Source organism: Athene cunicularia (genome assembly GCF_003259725.1).
Source record: "Athene cunicularia isolate RWA chromosome 2 unlocalized genomic scaffold, athCun1 chr2_part1, whole genome shotgun sequence".
Lineage (NCBI taxonomy): Eukaryota > Metazoa > Chordata > Aves > Strigiformes > Strigidae > Athene > Athene cunicularia.
In genome coordinates this window covers 38,479,164-38,498,748 of record NW_020799095.1, presented here as the reverse complement: position 1 = coordinate 38,498,748, position 19,585 = coordinate 38,479,164, and the positions used below count along the sequence as shown (strand labels likewise).

At 36.5% G+C, this 19,585-nt stretch overlaps 1 protein-coding gene across 1 annotated transcript in view; it reads left to right on the top strand.

The window, feature by feature from the left end:
- The first annotated feature begins 7,053 nt into the window (after nucleotides 1-7,053).
- The window catches only part of PARD3 (par-3 family cell polarity regulator), a 411,749-nt gene continuing 399,217 nt past the window's right edge, over nucleotides 7,054-19,585 (top strand). Inside the window, exons 1-2 of the mRNA XM_026843423.1 lie at nucleotides 7,054-7,071; nucleotides 7,429-7,530. Of these exons, the coding sequence (XP_026699224.1) occupies nucleotides 7,054-7,071; nucleotides 7,429-7,530 (120 nt within the window). The remainder of the gene's footprint in view (nucleotides 7,072-7,428; nucleotides 7,531-19,585) is intronic.

The window sequence follows — 19,585 nt, the reverse complement described above, 5'->3', positions numbered from 1 at the left end:
GATATGATTTTTCATGGATTGGTATAGATTGCTTCTAGGTGAAGTGGATGAGTTAAAAAAAAAAAATTTTTTTAAAAAAAAGTCTAGACTTCTGTGATGCACAGAGTTAACGCATTAATAGGAAGAACTTGCATATCTGAAGACACAGTATTTTGTCTAGAAAATTGTAGGGTAGGAAAACAGGAAGGGTATTTCTAGAGTATATCTTGGACTACTTGCCTTACGGATTTAGGAAATTACCATTTCTTTTCATAAGAGCAAGAGATTCATATATATTTGAAACGTTATGCAAACTGTGTAGTGGCTAACAGCCAAAGAAAATTTACCATTTTTAATACCAACCTTTTGCTGTTTAAAGCAAGATCCCAGTAGTTCCTTGATGCTTCTTTTGTGCTCCAGTAGTAATGCAGCAAAACTTGATATGTAGTAGTGTTCCAGTGGTTTACTGACCATATTATTTCAATTTAGTGGGTTTTAGGAGACATTTAATTGCTTTAAGTGGAGGACTATTTGGGTCATTTTTTTGGCTATCAGACTTTTATGCTGAGGACTGAAACTGATAGTGTAATGTGATCAGTTTTCAAGTAAATTACTGTTAGTGTTGAAAGTGGAAATACAGGATGCATGCAAAACCTAACATTACTTTTTTTAAAAAAATTCATAAACACCCTTTCCAACATTTCAGTGTCTCAGGAAGAGTGATACTGGCCAGATGCTCATTTTTTTTTCTTGGATGGATTTCTGGTAAGTTAAAGCCCTTTTAGCAAGGCTGGGAAAGCATTGGTGAGTATAGAAGTCAAACAAGATGATTCAGTGATCGGACTTGCATGTTTTTTCCTTTTCCATAATGGGTTAATATCTGGGATCAGTATATACCTCTTGGTTGAAGACATCATATATGCACTTGTATGTTTGAAAAAATTGAATCCATGACCAACCTCTCCTCTAATGGTATGATTTATAACATTCCTGAGTGTTCATCCCTGTTTCTCGGTAATACAAAATACCAAGAAATTAACATTAGTGTGGTACATCCTCAGAACAAAGAGCAATCTTACGGGTTAAGGAATAAAAAGGTGAAAGGAATGAGGCTTATTTTTTACTGTATGGCATTCAGCTGTTTTCTGTAGTCTTCTGTAGCCCTGTTTCTCTTCTGGGACACAGGACAAGGTGGAGTAAAGGTATAGGGGAGCGATTGCAGATGTCATGTGGTCAGAAATGAAAAAGGTAACTGTCCTTCAACTCAGCACCTGGTAACTTTAGAGTTATTACAGGTATCAGTTGCTTTCTGAGGCCTACTGAGCTACTTTCGTTAATGTTAAGTATTTTGCCGGCTTGTGCCCTTGCAGGGACGGTGAATGTTCTTATGTTGTATCATTACTGCCAACTGTCCGTGGTGCAGTATCAGCATACCTTAGAGAGTACAGTTGTCTTTGAAGCCAATTTTTCTCCTGTTGCTGCTGTTGTGTGTTACACAGCAGGTCTTTGTGCCTGTAATTTGAGGAGACAGATGATGGGAAGAAGATGCAATTCAAACTCAGGACTTGTTCTTCTTGGGCTGTGGAACGTAACTAGAATCCTGCTGACATTGTGAGTGTTCGTGGCTTTCCTTTGGCACCCGACTGCTTGTTTTGACGGTTCATTCCTGCAACACAGAGCTAGACAGGGAAATGAATTTCACTGGCAAATTTTCAGATATATTAGGTTTTTTTATAACCATTATTTTCCTTTCAGACTGTGTTAACACGCCCAAGTGCCATATGCTGCTGAGCAGACAAGTCTGGTACACAAGTCTGATGATTTAGTTGGTCTTGATCTGTGTGTACTCTTTTGCTATGAAGGCTTTATCTGTTCTCAGAAGACTCAAACCAGTGAAGATAGCCACACATGTGGCCACGTAATCTTAGATTCCAGATGGTTTTAAGCAGAAACTAAAAATATGTATTTACTTTCCCTTTATATTCCCCCTTCTAAATGAGAATTTACATTGATACGCTTGGATCTGCTTCGTGCTTTCACTTGGCCTGGTGGCAAGTCCATTTTTCTTTGAGAGTTACACTGAAATAGCTGTGCACGACTCGTCAGTTGACAGTGTCTTTTTAAAAATCATCGAAGGATCTGTGTACTGAAAAAGATCTTAAAGCAAAAAGCTATAAATTATATCTAAATTTAAATCCCTTCAGTTTTAGAAAGAATCTCTGATAGGCACAGAGAGCCTTGGTGAGCTCAGCTTGGAAGAGGCAATTTGTTTCCCCTCTGCTCAACGGTAAGAAATAGTCTTCTTATTTTGGCCTGAAGAGTTTAGAAAATATAGGGATGTGTGGGGAAAAGAAATCTGATTTACTTAATTTCAAGATGTGTAACAAATGGTAGTGACAGCTACAGTTGCCCTGCACCCAGCTGGAAGCTGCAGTTGGGAAACCTGAGTTGTTATGGTCAAAGGTTAAGAAGTTCAGACACCTCTTAGGGGGAGGGCTTGCTGTCCTACCCCAGTAGTGCTCTCTGGGTGGACTTCAAACCAAACACAAGAAACTACCCCCCCACATCCCACCCGCAACTGCATAATTGTAGCCATGCAGATAAAGTAGTCTTCTTGATGCTTCAGGATATCCTCCTAGCGGGCAGGTGAGATTAAGTAACAGCAGTGGGCATAATTTGTAAACATTAAGCATTGTAAGTTTTTTCTGCTGTTAAATAGGTGGCTACTCTTCTTGGACATGTTCTCTTCTTGGACGATATGGACAAAATATTTCAAAAAATATTCTTATTCTAACTTCTTATGTTAAACATTTCTATACATTTTTGAAAAGGGTACATTTAGATCTAAATGATTAAGAACTCTTCCTATGCCATTAATAAGAACCCATTGCAGTTTCCATTCCTATTTCTAGATACTGTTTTCCACATATGGTCCTTGTTTCCATTATGTGGGAATATCAAATTGTTAGCTACAGAATACTGAATGATACTATTTCAACTAATGGTTTTCTCAGTTTTTCCTTTATGCTTTTTAGAAGTAATGTTATATGGAATAAACAGAATATGAATGGCTGCATTCTTATTGCCTTTGTAGTGTGCTCTTGCTTCCACACTCAGTGCTGGTGTTCACTTAGCTAATATTTATCTTCTATTATAGAGGACTTTGGAGCAGAAAATGTGGTGCTCATGAGTTTAAATTATAAATACCTTCATAATCATAGTCAAGTAGAATAGTTAAATGGGTGTACACAGGAAAGAGATCTGACTTGCTTAGACTTGAGCTGAGTGATGCAATATTTAAATGAAGATATTGTAAATCAGGTTTAGCATTACTTCCATCCTTTTATTCAATGAAGTGAACTTGCTTGTTCTTCTGCATGAACTAGTGACAAAGGCATCTATACAGCTTTTACAAAATAATTACACGTTGCTAATTTACACATTGGTGGAGCAATGTAGCTAATGAGTTTTCTATCAAAGCGTGTTTTTATAGCTCTAAATGGATTGCAGATTTGGAGAGTGCAGTACCTTTTTACACAATCGTAGCAGTGTGAGAATATAAATGTGGCTTTTTTTTTTGTTGACCAAATGTGAAAATCTAATTATAATATACAAATTCAATTTTTGAAACAACAGCAAAGCTTCTGACTCTGGGATGTTCTCTTAAACGGGGAATAACTCTGGAGCAGGTTTCTTGAAAAGCTTCTCAGTAATTTCTAAAGTTTTGTTTAGTATTTGTTTTCATCTTTACGGAAACAGACTTTTTTAGACTTGATACATGTTGCACTTTTCTTATTTTATAACTAGAAGACATTTTTCTTTTCACTCATGTAAGCACTCTGTTACATGTGCCCTGAAGCAGGTCATCTCTCTGTGGGTAAGTGTTGGAGCCAGTCACTTGTTTGTGACATCTCACTTGAGTGCCTGGCACTGCCACCTGGAGAGGGTGACCCCTAAGGTGTTTTGGGTGTCCTGAAGGAGTGATTGGGTCCAGGTTACCCTGCCGTTGAAGTTGTGTAAACTCCAGTGAAGTCATGTAATTGCCGATTTCCACTTTATGATTCAGTTACTGGTCTAAGCCAAAACAGTATTTTTGACTGCTTCAGAAAATGCTTGCAGACTGTATTACTGCTTTTGCCTAGGGAATTATGAGTATCTGTTTACTGCCTGTGATTGAGAAACACAGCTTGACCAAGCTGTGAACACAGATACCCTTGTAACCTTGATGTAGTTGTAGTTGAATTCAAATCAATGTTGTTTGGTCCAGTTTCTTTTGTACTTAGCAAACAGTGCATAGGAGCTGACTCTTGTACAACATACATTCATTGTAGACAGAACACAGAATAGGAATTTAAATGTGAACATTTATGCAGTTTGGTTGGTTAATACATAGAATTAGTTGTTAAATTTTGGAACCATAAATAGCTGTGAATTTTCTTAACTCAAAAATCACTAGCTTCAATGTGTGTGTATTTAGTGTGTTTTTTTTTTTCTTTTCAGTATTGTGTAACTAATCACTACAAAATGTGAGTACTTCCCTCCCCCATAGACCTCTTTTCCCTCCCAAGCCTCCTCCACCAAATCCTTGATTTATGTAAAACCTTTAATAGAATAAAAGGGCCTCAAGAGAACGACAGCTCTGTGAAGTTTGGAGAGGGCTTTAATGAAAAGTTTCATTGTTATTTCATATTTACTTACCAAATCCTGCCAGAGTAGATTCTTGCCAGACTAGTTTTATATATTTCTTGTCTGGTCTTGCTAACGTATTGTTTTGTATCAGGACCTTGTCTGACAGGAATAGCGACCGGAGCAGTTCAGGCAATGGCACAACAAATAGGATGCAGGAAAAAATGAAGTCTAAAACGTCTTATGCAATATCAAGAAACTTTTAAAGTAACTAATTAGCAAAAGTGATGCAGCTTATATATCAAAGCTATTTTTAATGTGGATTGTGCATGCTGAAATAGCACAATAGTACTTTAGAAGTGGGCGTTTCTATTATTGATTCTGTTATCATGCATGTTTTCCTACATTTGCTTTGGAGGTGGGAAATACTTGTGGTAGGTATCAAAAAATAAGGATACAGTAATACTGAAGTTGTAGTTTCACTTTGGGTGCTGTTTGTTTTGATGGATGTAGTCAAGTCACTAAGCCGGTAGTGCAGTTATCTTTCTTTAATGTTCCCATTCTTCAGTAAGAAGATTAAGTGATGCAAACAAAAATGGTCAAGTGTGTGATATATGAGGGATCAGACAGTCTCAAAGCCCAGTCTAGGTTTTCCATTTCTGACTATGGTTCAATTCGGACTTGGCCTTGAGATGGAGAAATTAGCAGAGGAAAGCTGAATCAAGTCCTTTAGGACTGCAAGATGCTTCGTAGCTTGACAGTTTGGTTTTGTATTCAAAGCCTGTGTCTTCCCAACAGTGTTTCAGTCTCTGGTGTAGATAGGAGAGGCAGAGAAGATTTCTGTAATGGATGGGAGAAAGAGGAAGGATCCTCTTTCCTTTTAGTTTGAGAGCAGAGTTTACAAAGACACCTCTTCAGTGGACTTCCATTTAGAACTTGTTTGTTCAGGAACTTTGAAGGATTTCTGGTGTACACAGAAGGCTTTTTCCAGCCCTGTCTGTAAATGTTATGGAGTATTCAAACTCATCAAAAAGTTTATCCTTCTATTTGCATTACGTACCTTTTTGGACAGTAAATTTCCATGTTATGTAGCTGTGTCTGCACTTCTGTATGCATGACAATATAAATAACAGTACTATTTTTAATTATTTCTGAATTTTTAAATTAAAAAAAAATGGGTGCTGAATTATCTCATATAATCTGCTTCAAGAGTGAGTGCTGTTTGGAGAGAAGCCATATATTAGGAAAATCGGTTAATTGTATAATAAATACTTGCTTAGAGCAAATGTAATGTAATGATATTTAATACTTAGTGAAATTAGAGAAAAAAATCTGTAATTTAATTTCGGAAATGACTAGCCTAAATGGCTGTAAAATGTCATTCTGAAATCTGATCATCTGATGATGATGATTTATAGCAGTATTTAAGGTCGATGTATTTATACAAACAATGAAGTAAGTTTCAAGGTTATCACATTTCTCAAAAATCTTTGACCTAGGCATATATATCACTGCAATTAAACAGAGTTCTAGGATATTAAAACCAAAATTAATATCCCTTGATGTTCTTGTATGCAGCATGCTGTCCAAGATTATATGCAGCATGTCCTGTCAAGATTTAAAACTACATATGGATTTAGAGGAATTCTGGTGGTCCCATTTCTTGTCCTGTTCCATCCTTTAAGAAATCAGATTATTTTCAAGTTCTTTAAGGGTGGAGTAGGTTGGGGTTTTTTGTGGTGTGTTTTTTTTGTTGTTGTTTGAGTGGGGTTTTTGTTTGTTTTGGTTTTGGGGTCTTTTTTTCCTTTTTTTTTTTTTTTCTTTTGACTTCTAGACACTGGTACCAGTTTTTAGGAAGTCAGGCACTCTGCAAGATGTTGCAAGTTCGAAGGTCATCCTCACATTAGTCGCTTTCTGCAGTCCTACCTATTCACTGAAAAGCAGGGAAGTTCTTACTGCTAGACTTAACAACAGCCTGGGGCATTGGCACTGTTATGGGGGTGTATTTGAGAAGCAAGAAAAGATTATGCATCATGTTCAGGTTGTCTGTTTACAGTGCAACTTTCCCCTGTTAGAAAACAAACCATTTAAGAATAGCACCTTGAGTACTAAACAACTCTCAGGTCATGTAGTGATATGTACAAGACACTTTGTGGATACAACTTTATTCCTTATGGTTTCCTTTTGTATCAAAAGTAATAATAAAGACAATAGAGCCTATATACTGAAAGGTAGACACATCTATACAGACAAAAACATACACAGAGATATATGTGCATATGTGTGTCTGTGTGTATGTATCTTTTTCAAATTAAAACATGAAAAGTGTTCTTTGTAAAAGATTTAGATATCCCATCTACCAACTTCACTAAAGCACAGGCAGAAAGCCCTTTGATACCGTTTAAATATTGGTTTGTACCCTCTATAGCTGTCCTCTAAAAAACCGCCATGCTGTACAGCTGTCCTGTAACATTTTGTGCCTCTTGACCACTGTCTGAGATACTTTATTTTTGAGGATGATATATTTTCCTTTTTTGTAGCTCATATATTCAGTAACACTGGGAATGCTATTCCCTTGCGTGTCAGTGATGGGACTGTGACTCATGCAGAGCTGATAAAAGTGGGAAGAGTATGTCTCTAATCTAGGGCAATTTAAAAAATAAGCTTTGGCTTTCCCTCTCAATTTACATTTATTTACAGGAATACGGCCTAAATGGATGTTCTAATGTCAAGCATTTATTGAACTGTGATGTTAACTGTATGGTAGAATAACTTTTTTGTGTTGCTATGTGATATCTGATATTTTCTTCTCCTTTTATGCAGGATCCAAACTACTGGATACAAGTTCATCGATTGGAGCACGGGGATGGTGGGATCTTGGATCTTGATGACATTCTTTGTGATGTAGCTGATGACAAAGACCGTGTAAGTAAGAATAGTGATGAAGGCAGCTCAGCACATGCTGTGTGTCAGTGTTCTTGTGTTTCCTGCATGTGTCCAAAAGTGGGAATCAATGCAGAGGTTTTAGGGTTTTTTAATATAGTTTGCTTGACAGATGTGAGAAGTCTGTTACTGTTATGTTTTTAAAAAAGTACAGGAAACCTTTTCCGGAAATCATGGGTTTTCCATCGTTTTTGGTTCTTTACAAGTTCAAGTAAGAAAAGGAGGCTGCAAGAATGAGAAAACCATAATACAGTACAACAATAATGCAAAAAAACCCCACAAACAACCGAGTATGTTTTTAGCTTCTTGTTGCTGGTTGAATATGTGCAAAATACGGCCGCTTTTAAACTGGCAAGAGTTGGTGGATTGTTTCTCAAGCATCTTTTTGTGAGGAACTGCAAGTTACACAGGATTTGAGAAAATAACTATACACTGCTGGGTCTTGAGTGCTTTTATTCTTGTTAAGTAGACATTGAGATCTCAGTCAGCTAAGAAGTTTTTGTCTATTGGCTGTTTGTTTGAGGTTATAGAAACTTGCGTCTTTGAATTACATGTTCAAAAAGGATAAGGTAGGAAACACTGTGGCACACTAATGTTGTATGTGAATACACCACTTTTGTCTGCAAAGCCGCATGTGTTTGCTGAAGCTCTTGAGAGCATCTGCGCTTAGTACGGACTTCAGTCTGGAAATGCGTTTCAGGACCCTGCTCCTTCACAGACAGGATCCTTAATTGCCTCTTGGAAGCAACAGGCACTCTGAAGTCTCCTTGAAAACTGGCCAAATGATGACTCTTAGGTTAATTTTTCAGAAATAAATACTTTGCCTGCAGTTATTTCTTGTGACAAAATTTAATTGCCATGGTTATTTCAAGCAGGACTTAATAAAAAAAAATCATGTGAGGAGTCTTGGGACATTGAGATTCCTCACTGTCTGAAATGTTGGAATTACTCAAGCTGTATAGAGTAACAGTGCTGAGTTTTCAGGAATTTCTTCCATAAAAATAGTCCCAGCTAAGATTTCACAAAAAGCTAATTAAAACTTCTAGTTAGTTATCTCATATTGAAGTGCTCAGCTGCATGATCAGTTAGTTTATCTTTTGCTTACAGGCCTCAAGGAGGCTGGTGCAAGTTGTCACTATATATATACACACACGTATATGTATTAGTGTGTATATATAAATTTTTAACTGATTGAATCATGCACTACTTTAGCTCCTCATGTGCTTCTCCCTTCAGAAGGAGAAGTTTGAATTCTGGTGACTTCCAAGACCTCATTCTTTGGCTGTTACCTTTCCATGCCGCCTTCAAGTGGGGTAATTCCTCACAGTGAAACTCTGTGGGTGTTTTTATGTGCATGACTAATAGCTGAAAAACTCTGGCTGCAACTGAAACAGGCAAAGTCATTATTACAATATTGTTTTTGTGTATAGATGGACAAGATACCTAGTAATTAGTAGTATTTATTTCTGCATTTGCCAAGCTTATATCCTGTGATTTGATTCTGTGAATCTGGCATGTCTCTACTGATAGCACTTATCAGTTAAATTTCCTTTTTTTTATAATACCTTGTAGCATTGATTAGGAACGTGCAATATAAACATGCACTGTGCTATACTGGTTTATATCCTTGAATTAATCATTCTTACTTGACCTTCATGGTTGGTTTTTTTTGTTTGTTTTGTTTTGTTTTTTTCCCCAAGCATTTCAGACATTAGTCATTGTTTTTTAGTTTCTTATATTTTACAGCTGACCTTCCTGGTTCTCTTTAATTTTTGATTGTTAACTTTGCAGTTGATGCTTCCTCCATAGCAAGTGTATCAACTAGTTTTGTGTTAGCAGAACCTGATATAGGTCTCATTAATGCAAGGTTCTGAATTTATCTCCAGTTAGTGATGTTTTCTATATATACGCTTAAGCATATCTTGTTAAAAAGCACTTAAACAGATCATACCTAAACATTTAATTATTACTGACGTCTGCAGGATTAGTTATGCTCAAAATTAAACAGTGTGTGTGTATATATTTTTTTAATTGGGACAGAACTATATAGGATATTGCAGAACTGAACACTTAATGTCTTTCTGTTCATTTTCACAAGGAAGTTCTTTATATTCTTGAAGACAAGCTTGTTGTGCTATTCACTACCTATCATCTGTACTTTTGAAGATAGGTTTGCTCTTACCATGGGTCCTTAGATGTAAGGATCGTTCCCACAGTGATAAATGTAGTTTTTGTCTTTTTGAGGTTGCTTTTATGCCATAATTGTTTGTACAGTGTCATATAAGCACAATACAGAATGCGAAACAGCTAAGGACCAGCTTGTCGTCTTGATGAATTTATTGCTCTGTATGGTCAACTATGTTAGTAAAATAAAACTCTTAAGTAATGTGAAGAATATATTTATTCCTGTTCCACTGTCTCCATGGAGAAAATGTTCTATCTTGTAACAAATACAAAGACCCTTAGAAACAGCAGCTGTTCTGAATGGAATAAGAGAAGTATCTTTCATGTCCTTCACATTAACATGCAGCATGGTAGGGTGACTTATTTAGCAGCTTCTGTCCCTATATTTTGGTATTCTCTTGTCACTTACTAAAACTGAATAGATAAGTAAGAGTTAACCAGTTGCTCTCTGGAATAATTTGTGATGTTCCTGTCTGAAAGAGCTTTTCTTAAGCCCTTTAATGTATTTCACTGAGAAAGTGCATTTAATGCATTCTAACTTATCTGGCATGCAACTTCAACACTCATATTACGCAATATCACTGCCCGTAAAGTTGCTGATGAAAACTTGGTTAATGTAATTAATGATAGTACCCGTATTAAACCAAAAATTAATAAATGCTCATTTGGATATTTTTTTTCTTGGAAAACTTTTTTGTGATTAACTGAGGTGCAAATTTTGTCGAGGTTTTGTTAAGGAAAGATATTTTTTGATGGAAATACATCAGTGTTTTTTATATTTATCTGTCTCTCTGTGTACATGAATACAAATGGGATGTCTTGGTTTTGTTGTTTTTGAAAAATATTTGGCTACAAGAAACAAGAATCTGTTTTCAACTAGTGGCATCCATTCTAGTCTTAAGTATGAGCATGTTTGGTACTGTTTGAGGAAACTGCTTGAGAAGCTTGGTCAGATGAATATCCAAAATCTCTTTTTCAGAAATGGAGAAATAACTCCCTTTAGTTTGCTTTTGGTTAGCTTCATAACCTGTTTTCATCATTGTAAAAGTGCATGTTCTTGTGCACTTAGTGATTAGAACAATATTTTAAAGACAAGTTAATGAACTGTTTTGCTTGGCTTTCTGTTACTTGTAAAAGTAGCCTTTTCTTCAAAGGCTCTCAGAAAACATATGTCAACTTTGTCAACTTTCCAGCTTGATCATCTCAGTTCAGTTCTTAGTAGGCAGACATACTGAACAGCAAAAAACCTCCAACTAACTGAAAAACACCACCCCCCTGCCCTCAACCGTCCTTAACCATGGTTTCTCCTGGCAGGCTGAGGCACATAGACACTTCAGTGATCCTCGTACTTTGGGTGTAATTTAAAGTACTTATTCAGAGATCTCATAGGCCCTTGTTTATCCATGGAAAAAAAATACTCAGGAAATTGTTATGTAATCTCCCATTTTAAAAGCACGTGCATGAATGTAACTTGCTTCCAGTTGAATTCTCACTGAAAGAGTCACTTGTATTTTGCACAATGTAAAATAAATTATTTCATGTGCGGTTATATGTAATTTTTTCCTGCCTGGCTGTGCTCAGACTGTTGTTCAGTGAAAGGCTTTGGAGATCAAAATGTCTATGTTTGGTGTAGCTACATTCTTTCCTCCCTAAGAGAACAGCCACTGCTGGGCAAATAGAGCTAGTTTGAAACAATGTAGGATATAAACCTAATGTCAAATATTCATAAATTAATTTGCCTGAATGCATTAGGTTTTTGGTAGTTTGGGATTAGCAACCTGTAAGTGTGAAGGCATTGTCATTGTTTCCTTCATCAGTCCTAATAAATTCAAAACTCTAGTTCTCAAAAATAACCACTGTATTTTGGTGTATGCTTAGCATTAGAGCCTGGATTTATTTCTCTAAATTAAGGAGTTTGCTTGACTTACCATTTTGAAATATTCAGTCAGCTCTTCACCATGCATAATTCATACTTACACCCACTGAGTACAGAGATAAAAACTGAAAGAATATGGTTTGGCGGTGTCTGGAGCGAAGTTGCGTGTTTACCACAGTGTGTGTGTGCGTGGTGTTAGTATCTGGCCCAGGTTACTGTAAGATCAAGATGATGTTGGTGCTTACTACTAGTTAGACGTACTTGAACCTTCTATAAAGGCACATAAGAAGTTGCTGTTTTGAGTGGAATACTCTTGGTGAGAACAGGGGAGAGATTAATTTCTTAGATCTGTACTGAAATGGAGTTTGCAGACATTCATGATCTGGACTTAACTATGATAAGTGATCAAATTGCTGCTGAAATTCAGTGAGATCAATAGTACTTGATTTGTATCTGCCTTTAGAGACCTACAGAGACTCTATTAATATTATATTATTATGAATTTAGTGCCTGCTTACTTCTAGCGTGATGGGGAAAAGTCTTTGAGCAGCTTCTTCATGTAATATGAAGGCATATTAGGAGCTTTTCCCAGTGTGGTGGAAAGGAAATGAACTTTTGGTTTTTGTTAAACAGATGGTCAATTCTAAATAATACTGGTGTTTTGTTTACTTCCTCTTGTAAAGCACTGTTGAGTTAGAGACATGTGATACACAAAATGTGGGATTGGAAAAGATGACTCTATTTTGTTTGTAACAAATGTTAACTTGAAACCAACACAAAATTAGGTCTATTTTGAGCAAATGCACTATGATGTTAAGGTTAAAGGCTGGCTAGGGACTGGACAGCTGTGACTATGTTATTTTGCCGCTATTGATTTTTGTTCTGTCACTCTTATTTTTAGGGACAGTTATGCAAGACCCCAGTTCTGTAGTAAATTCTGGGTAGACCAGTGACAACATGGTGCTGTAGAAAGAATGAGATTCTGATAACACTGCATCTGTTCATTCTTTCCAAAATGTTAAAGAGCTTTTGAACTTGATGAAAGTTGCTCAGATAAACTGTGTTATCTTTACATTTCCATCAGCACATAATCAGAATGCTTAAAGTAGCCTTGTTTGTTCTAAATTTGGGTGTCTCTCTGCCTCCTTTAAGCAAACTTACAGCTGAATTTACATTTGAATTCTCTTTGACTCTGCAATTTAAGAATTTAACCCTAAAACCATGAACAGCAAAGAACAACTTCTTGTTTTACTTCTAACAGTTTGTTTCTGCCATTAACAGATTAAAACCATGGAGGAAACAAAAGACTGTCTAGGTACAGTGCAGCAAATCCAACAGCAAAACCTAAAAATGCTGAAAATTTACTCAAAAATATGATTCTTAGTATTTACAATACCATGATTAGAATGCCATTTTTTCTTTTCCCCTCGAAACTTTTCTACCAAATTAAACTTCAGCTATTACCGTGATTATCTCTGCAGCTTCTTGCTTCTTGTTCTGTGACTGCCTTCCCTGTATCCCAGGAAAACAGGATGACCTTGAAACAATTTGTTATTACTCATAAGTGACTTGGCAAAACACATTTTGAGCATAAGGCGTTCTTTTCTTGTAACAGCTTAAAATAACTATTTGAGCTACTGAGCTTGGGAGAGTATTGATATTGGGAAAAAAACTTTGTGTAATAATTCCATGATTCTTTTCTGTTAAAAAATTAAAAAACTTCAGTTTAACAATGAAGTCCTAGTCGTTTAATATTCTGCAGTGTTTTTAATTTTAATTACATTTTTAGAGATTGGCAATTTGATATTAACCAAAGTTCTGACAAATTGGAAAAAACAGAATGTCTCTGTTGTAACCAGGTTTTCTGGCATTACACTATAGAGTTGTCATTACTGGGATAGCCACATGATTTTTAGATTATTCTTGCTGATAGATTTACAGTAGAAAATCAAAGTTTTTTATGTAGTCTTTATTCCCAGCTTCTATTTAATGAAGATCTATTTGGAAATAACATACTCCAAATATAAATATTATCTTCTGTCAAAGAATGGAATTTAAATGCTTTTAGTATTTCTAATAAACTAATTTTTAACTTCACAGTGTTTATGGATGAGACTAAAACCTATGGAACTGAGGAAATACTGGGCAAAACATTAATATTGAAATGTGCATTTTCCTATCACTAAGAGATACTAGATGTTAACTAAACGTTGTCTCCCACCTGTAGCTCTCAGTTTTTCATCTTTTTCAGCACTGTTCTCTGAATTATTAATCTCATCATTGTTTACTTTTTCTAGATCTGTGACGACAGCATTTCTGTTCATGATCTGTTGTTTATTTTGGGGATAAACTGCAGTATCCCAATTCTTTGTCTTAATTACTGAAGTACTTATATCAATGCAGTAAGAATTCCCCAGGATGGGGGTGGGAGGGTGGTGTGACTTTTGTAAATTAGTTTCCGTGGAGATCTGAAGAGCTGAAGGTAAATCTGATGTCTGAAAATGGAATAATTTTGTAAAAACTGTTCTGTGAGGAATAGCAGTCCCATACATGGATATATTGGCCAAGACCATAAGTGTTGTGAAGAAAGTCGTGCCTCACAAACCTGCCTGTATTCTCAGCAGAGAGAGAGAACTGAGCAACAGTGACTGGGTTAGTACAGTCAAAAACCCCACAAACTTATCATGGGATAAGAGGAAGAGTCTTATGGGTATGTAACTGGCTGAAAGATGGAGAAAGTATTGCTTATTATATATTGTTTTGAAAAAAGAGAAGGGGGATTTGAATACTGGAGTAACAAATTACACTATTCTGTGTGAAACCAAATATTGATGGTAAGTGCTGATTATGAAGGGTTGCAGAAGCATCCTGTGATTCAGAGGGGTACAATAACATGGTGGATGAAATATTTTGGCAAATGTGATGTGCTTTCAGAGAGACACTCATTTAAATGGATGCACAAAATAATGAGTGTTAAGCTAGCTATTACATTTGGGAAAATGTTTTTGATTTTGTAGTGGGCCTCTGGAAATGTCAGCTTACACTGCAAGGTACAGCTCTGTGAGACATAAGATCTAAGAAGGCTGCCAGCAGCTTGCCCTTGTGTCTGCCTCTCTTGCATGTTGTCATTCCTGTCCTGATGCTTACCTTGTGCAGGCTCCGCCACTCTTTGGACCCTGTCTTGTAGCAGATTTATTCACTAAAATGGCAGAAGACTCCTCCTTGCAAAAATAATTGAATATTTCTCTGCTATTTCATGAGCATTGTCAGTTCACGGAAGAATCCAGCAAGCTGAGGAGGAAAGGTTGAGGACTTTGCTGCTGGGAGTGGCATGAGTGTGAAGGAGGAAGTAAGAAGGAGGAGAGTGGCAATGTGAGCAGGCTGAGACCTTCCCTTCAGTGCAGCAAGGCTGCCAGTGGCTGTGGAGCTGCTGGAGTGGTCCAGGGGTTAAGCAAGGGGCATAGAGGGAGGGAATGGGTGATGGGATCTGGTTGCTGTACGAGCTGTGGTTGAGCCCTCTTCTTCCTCCAGCCACAAACCAAGCATCCAAAAAAGATTTTGTAGAAATAGCAAAAGCACAGAGCAAATGCCAACATTGATTGCAGGTATAGATTAAATGCTTCTTTATCAGCAATACCTAAATGGACCAGGACTCTCAGCCTTGAAAAAAGGACGGATGAAGCAAACTGTAGATGACTGTAACATCAGAGGTGACATAGAGGAACTGTTCTTTGTCTTTTTCAGTGCAAGATCTGAGGCATCAAATGAAACTGCAGTTTTCATTAGCAAAGTAAATGAAAGGAGATATGCTTTGTGTATAAAATACTGCCTTTTTTTTTTTTTTTTTTTTTTTTTTTTTTTTTTCTTTTCAGATAGATTTGTTGAGTGCTTCAGATTCTTGTATTTAGGAGAACTGTGAATAAATATAATCCAGATATTTTTCTGTATCTTTAAAGATTTTAGGGTCTTCTATCCTTTTCAGTTTCCTTTGTAATTTAATTTCTCTCATTCAGAAATCCTTTCATTAACTCTGATCATTTTTGTTACATTTCTTGCACCTGTTTTAGGTATAATGTGTTTTTTGTTGAAGTAAAATGATCAGGATTGTATTTGATATTGATACAAAGTCAGATGCATTTTAATGGATTTTAAAGTTTATTTGTGCCTTTGTCAGTTTTAATTGCTAATATTTGACATATTGATTACAATATGTCATAAGATTAGCTATCTCCAAAAGGTTTTCAAACTTCCCCTTGACCTTAGTTTTTATACTGGAATACATGTGAATTTTATCAAAGGCTGCAGATGCTTCAAGAAGTTTTGGAGGACATTTTTTCTTGAGATGTCATGGCTTAAAAGCCCATGTAATGATGAATTGGCTGCTTAGTTTTACTCTTCAAAAAAGTGATCTTTGTAAATCATGGGAACTGGTAATTTGTGAGAAAGAGTTTCCTTAATCTAAACTTTGGTGAAAACAACAGAGACTGTTGAAATGATGATGGTCTCTCAGTGTTCTAATATTAGTAACACTGAAGGTCAGTATGTGGCTATGGATGATGACTGCTACAGTATTACAAACCCATCACAGTTAAGAGATACTTTGTACTAAAAACATTTATTAATAGACTTTTACCTATGTCCTGTAATAATTACAGATTCACTGCTTAGATGTAGATAATATGAACCAGTACTTTCTAATTCTTCACAGTGTAAATCTCCACAGAAATCTACAGTGAATCTAGAATTAGGCCATTATGGGTAGTAAATGCGTGATATTCTGAAATCTTTTCATTAATTTTAGCCATATGACTTTGTCCTCGAGCTATATTATTCATCCTACAACAAAGGAACTAACTGCTGAAAAGGTTGATTATGGGAATTCATTAACACTACCCTCTTACTCTTGATATCGGCAGGTCTTAAAAGAAAGACTGTTCCAACTTCACAGATATTTCCCAACAGGAGTGGTGAGACTCATACACTAGAGGACTGACCCATATTAAAGCTTAATTATAGTAATGGATAATCCTGCAAGTATAAATTATTCACAGTTGTTTTGTATGTGAAATAGCATCATGAATAAAATAAGGAAAAGTTTCTGGAAAAGACTGGGGACGATGCGCCAGGGAAAGTTCAGACTAGATATTAGGAGGCATTTCTTTACAAAACGGGTTGTTAGGCGTTGGAATGGGCTGCCCAGGGAGGTGGTGGAGTCCCCATCCCTGGAGGTGTTCAAGAGTAGAGTTGATTTAGAGCTTAAGGATATGCTGTAGGGGGGGACTGTGCTAGGCGAACGGTTAGACTAGATGATCTCCAGGCTCCTTTCCAACCTAGATGATTCTATGGTTCTATGGCATAAGTTTGTCAAAAGATAGTTTTCCTCCTTGTATTTTAACACAGATTTAAATCTGACAGCATTAGGTTTGCAGGCACATGCTCATATGCACAGCTTTATGCTTGGATATGTTTTGCTTAATGGAAATCAATAGCAGCAAGTCTTGGGGCTTTACACCCTTGTAGTGTTCCTTGACTAATATGTGATGCAAGCGAAGCATTCCTACCTAAACACTATCCTGGTACTAAAGCTGCAATCTCAGCTGTCTGATAAGATTCTCACACCATCACTAGGATGAGAGTTCATTAGCATTACCTTTTTATCTGTTGATATCAAGAGGTCTTAAGAGAGTGCTGTAACTTCATAGTTATTTCCCAGGAAGGATGGTAAGATTCATACATAGGCTTGAACTTTATTTTCTAGTTGGCTTAGTCAGTAAAGTAATTCATAATTTTGTAGCATGAATAGTTTTTTCTGACAAAGAGAGAAAAGGAAATACTTGAATTAGGTTAAAATATGGATCCTAATGATTGAGGCAGCTACCTCATGCTAAAGGTTCCTTCAGCAAGTGCCTTGGATCCAGAAAGAAGAAAAAAATATGTCTTTTTTTGGGGAGGTTTCACCAGTCTGACTTTTCAGATACCTTCCTAGCAGTAGCTCAGAAAGGAAGGAGTTAAGAAGATGCTTTGAACCCAAAGTCTTCTGCTTCATCCCCACACCCTGTTGGTGTACTTCCACACCCTGTTGGTGTGCAGGGAACTACCTTCCGTTCACCTTTAGCGTGCTCAGCAGGATAGTCACTACATTGTTCAGATTAGCATCACTACTGAAGCCTGTTTGAGTTTGTACAGCAAGAAGTTCTACCTGCTCTTCAGTGACATACAGCATTGCAGGACCATCAGCTTTTTTCATTTGTACAACCTGTTGGAAGAACTGAAATTGTTCTTAGGTGGGCTCTGTTCCTTGTACTTCCTATAGGATTGAAGATTGTTCCTTATAAGCTTGGTGGAAGCTTGACGGTACCAAGTTTTTACTTTCTTGGAATGCTCTTTGCTTGAAGGTAACCATACTTTGGTGGATGAAATGGCAGACACACCTAAGAGGAAAATTACAAAGAAGTCATCGTCTTTTTCATATGATCGCCGGAGAGATTCAGTGAAAGTTAGGAGACAGTCCAAGTCTCTTAGCTTTAAGTCAGCTACGTTGGGTGCTCAAAAAAGGCACACGCAGAAAAAGCAGGTTCGTATTTGGATATTTCTCAAAAAAAAATCCTTACTTCCTAAATTCTTAAAAAGATTGTAAAACTTGCTGTGTTAATACAAAGCAGAAAACAATCTCTGCTGATTTGCAATCTGTGTGTGAGTGCGTATGTGTATACGTACAAGCTTGTGTGTGGATAAAGCTGGATTTTTTTGGCTATAATATTTATTCAGAGCTACCTAAACTTGTGGTGCTAATTTTATTGCAAGAAAAGTCTGCATCTTTTCTGCTTTTAAGATGTGATTTATGATTTCTGTTTTGTTTCAAGGAGTTGCTCCTATAGTGTGATATGTGCCCTGCAAGCTTTTAGTAGTGTGTTGTCTGTTGTGCTGAAAAACACGATGAGTACTAAAACTTTTGAAATTATTATTCAGGTTACAACTGTTTCACTGCCCTTTATTATTATTGTTATTTTTTTAATGTTGAAATGTACTAGACTGAAAGCTTTAGGGAGTGAAATATTTTACTTATTCCAGAACAGGTAATGCGAGTCAGCAGGAGCACCTGTTCTGGTGGGACCAGTTCTTAGGGTTAGAGGGCAGCTTAATGTTCGGCAGTGCTGCGCTGCCGTAGTAAAAGACTTTCATACGCAGGTCTTTATCTTTTGTAGTTGGGATCTAATGAAATGAAATTTCTCCAAAGAGAAGATACAGTGTGCACTGTAGTAAGTGGAATAAAAACAAGTGAGTCAGTTCCTGAAATGTTTTCGTACACTGATCTCCTATTTAATCTAATATGAAAGCAGCACAGGATCACTCACTATCAGCCATCTCTTGCTCTGTATTTGTGTGCACTGGGTGCCTTTTTGCAGGGTTTAAAGGAATTTTCCAGGGAGTTTTTAATTGGCTATGTAAAACAGAGTATTCTAATACTTTGCAAATAGTATTTCCACAGATGCTTTGAAATAGCCTAGATTTTAATTAGCAATATAAGTTAATTTCTCATGACCAAGTAGTTTTCAGGCCCTGACCACCACATCTCCTAGATTTCGAGGGCAGTGTATCTGTTCAGTTCTAAGAGAATTTTAAGTTATTGTGCCCAGCATAAACTTTGCTATTAGCTTAAAGCCACAGTGAATTTGATGTGTGTGAGTTCAGATTTGGTTTTATTACTATTTCTGGGTTCTTGGAAGCTCAAAATGTTTATTGGAATAGCAAAATTTTGACTAGTAGAATACTAGGATTTTCCAGCTTCATTGTGTTTCTTCAGTGGTAATTATAGTAATATAATTGTTTGAAACAAAGTTCCAGAAGTTTTAAATTAGGAAATGTTTGAAAAATCAGGAATGCCTCCAAAAGAGCACCAAGGTCTGACTATTCTTTTCTTCCTCTATTATCAGATGTAATTTGAGAAGTAAAAATTATAAATCAAATTTTATAAAG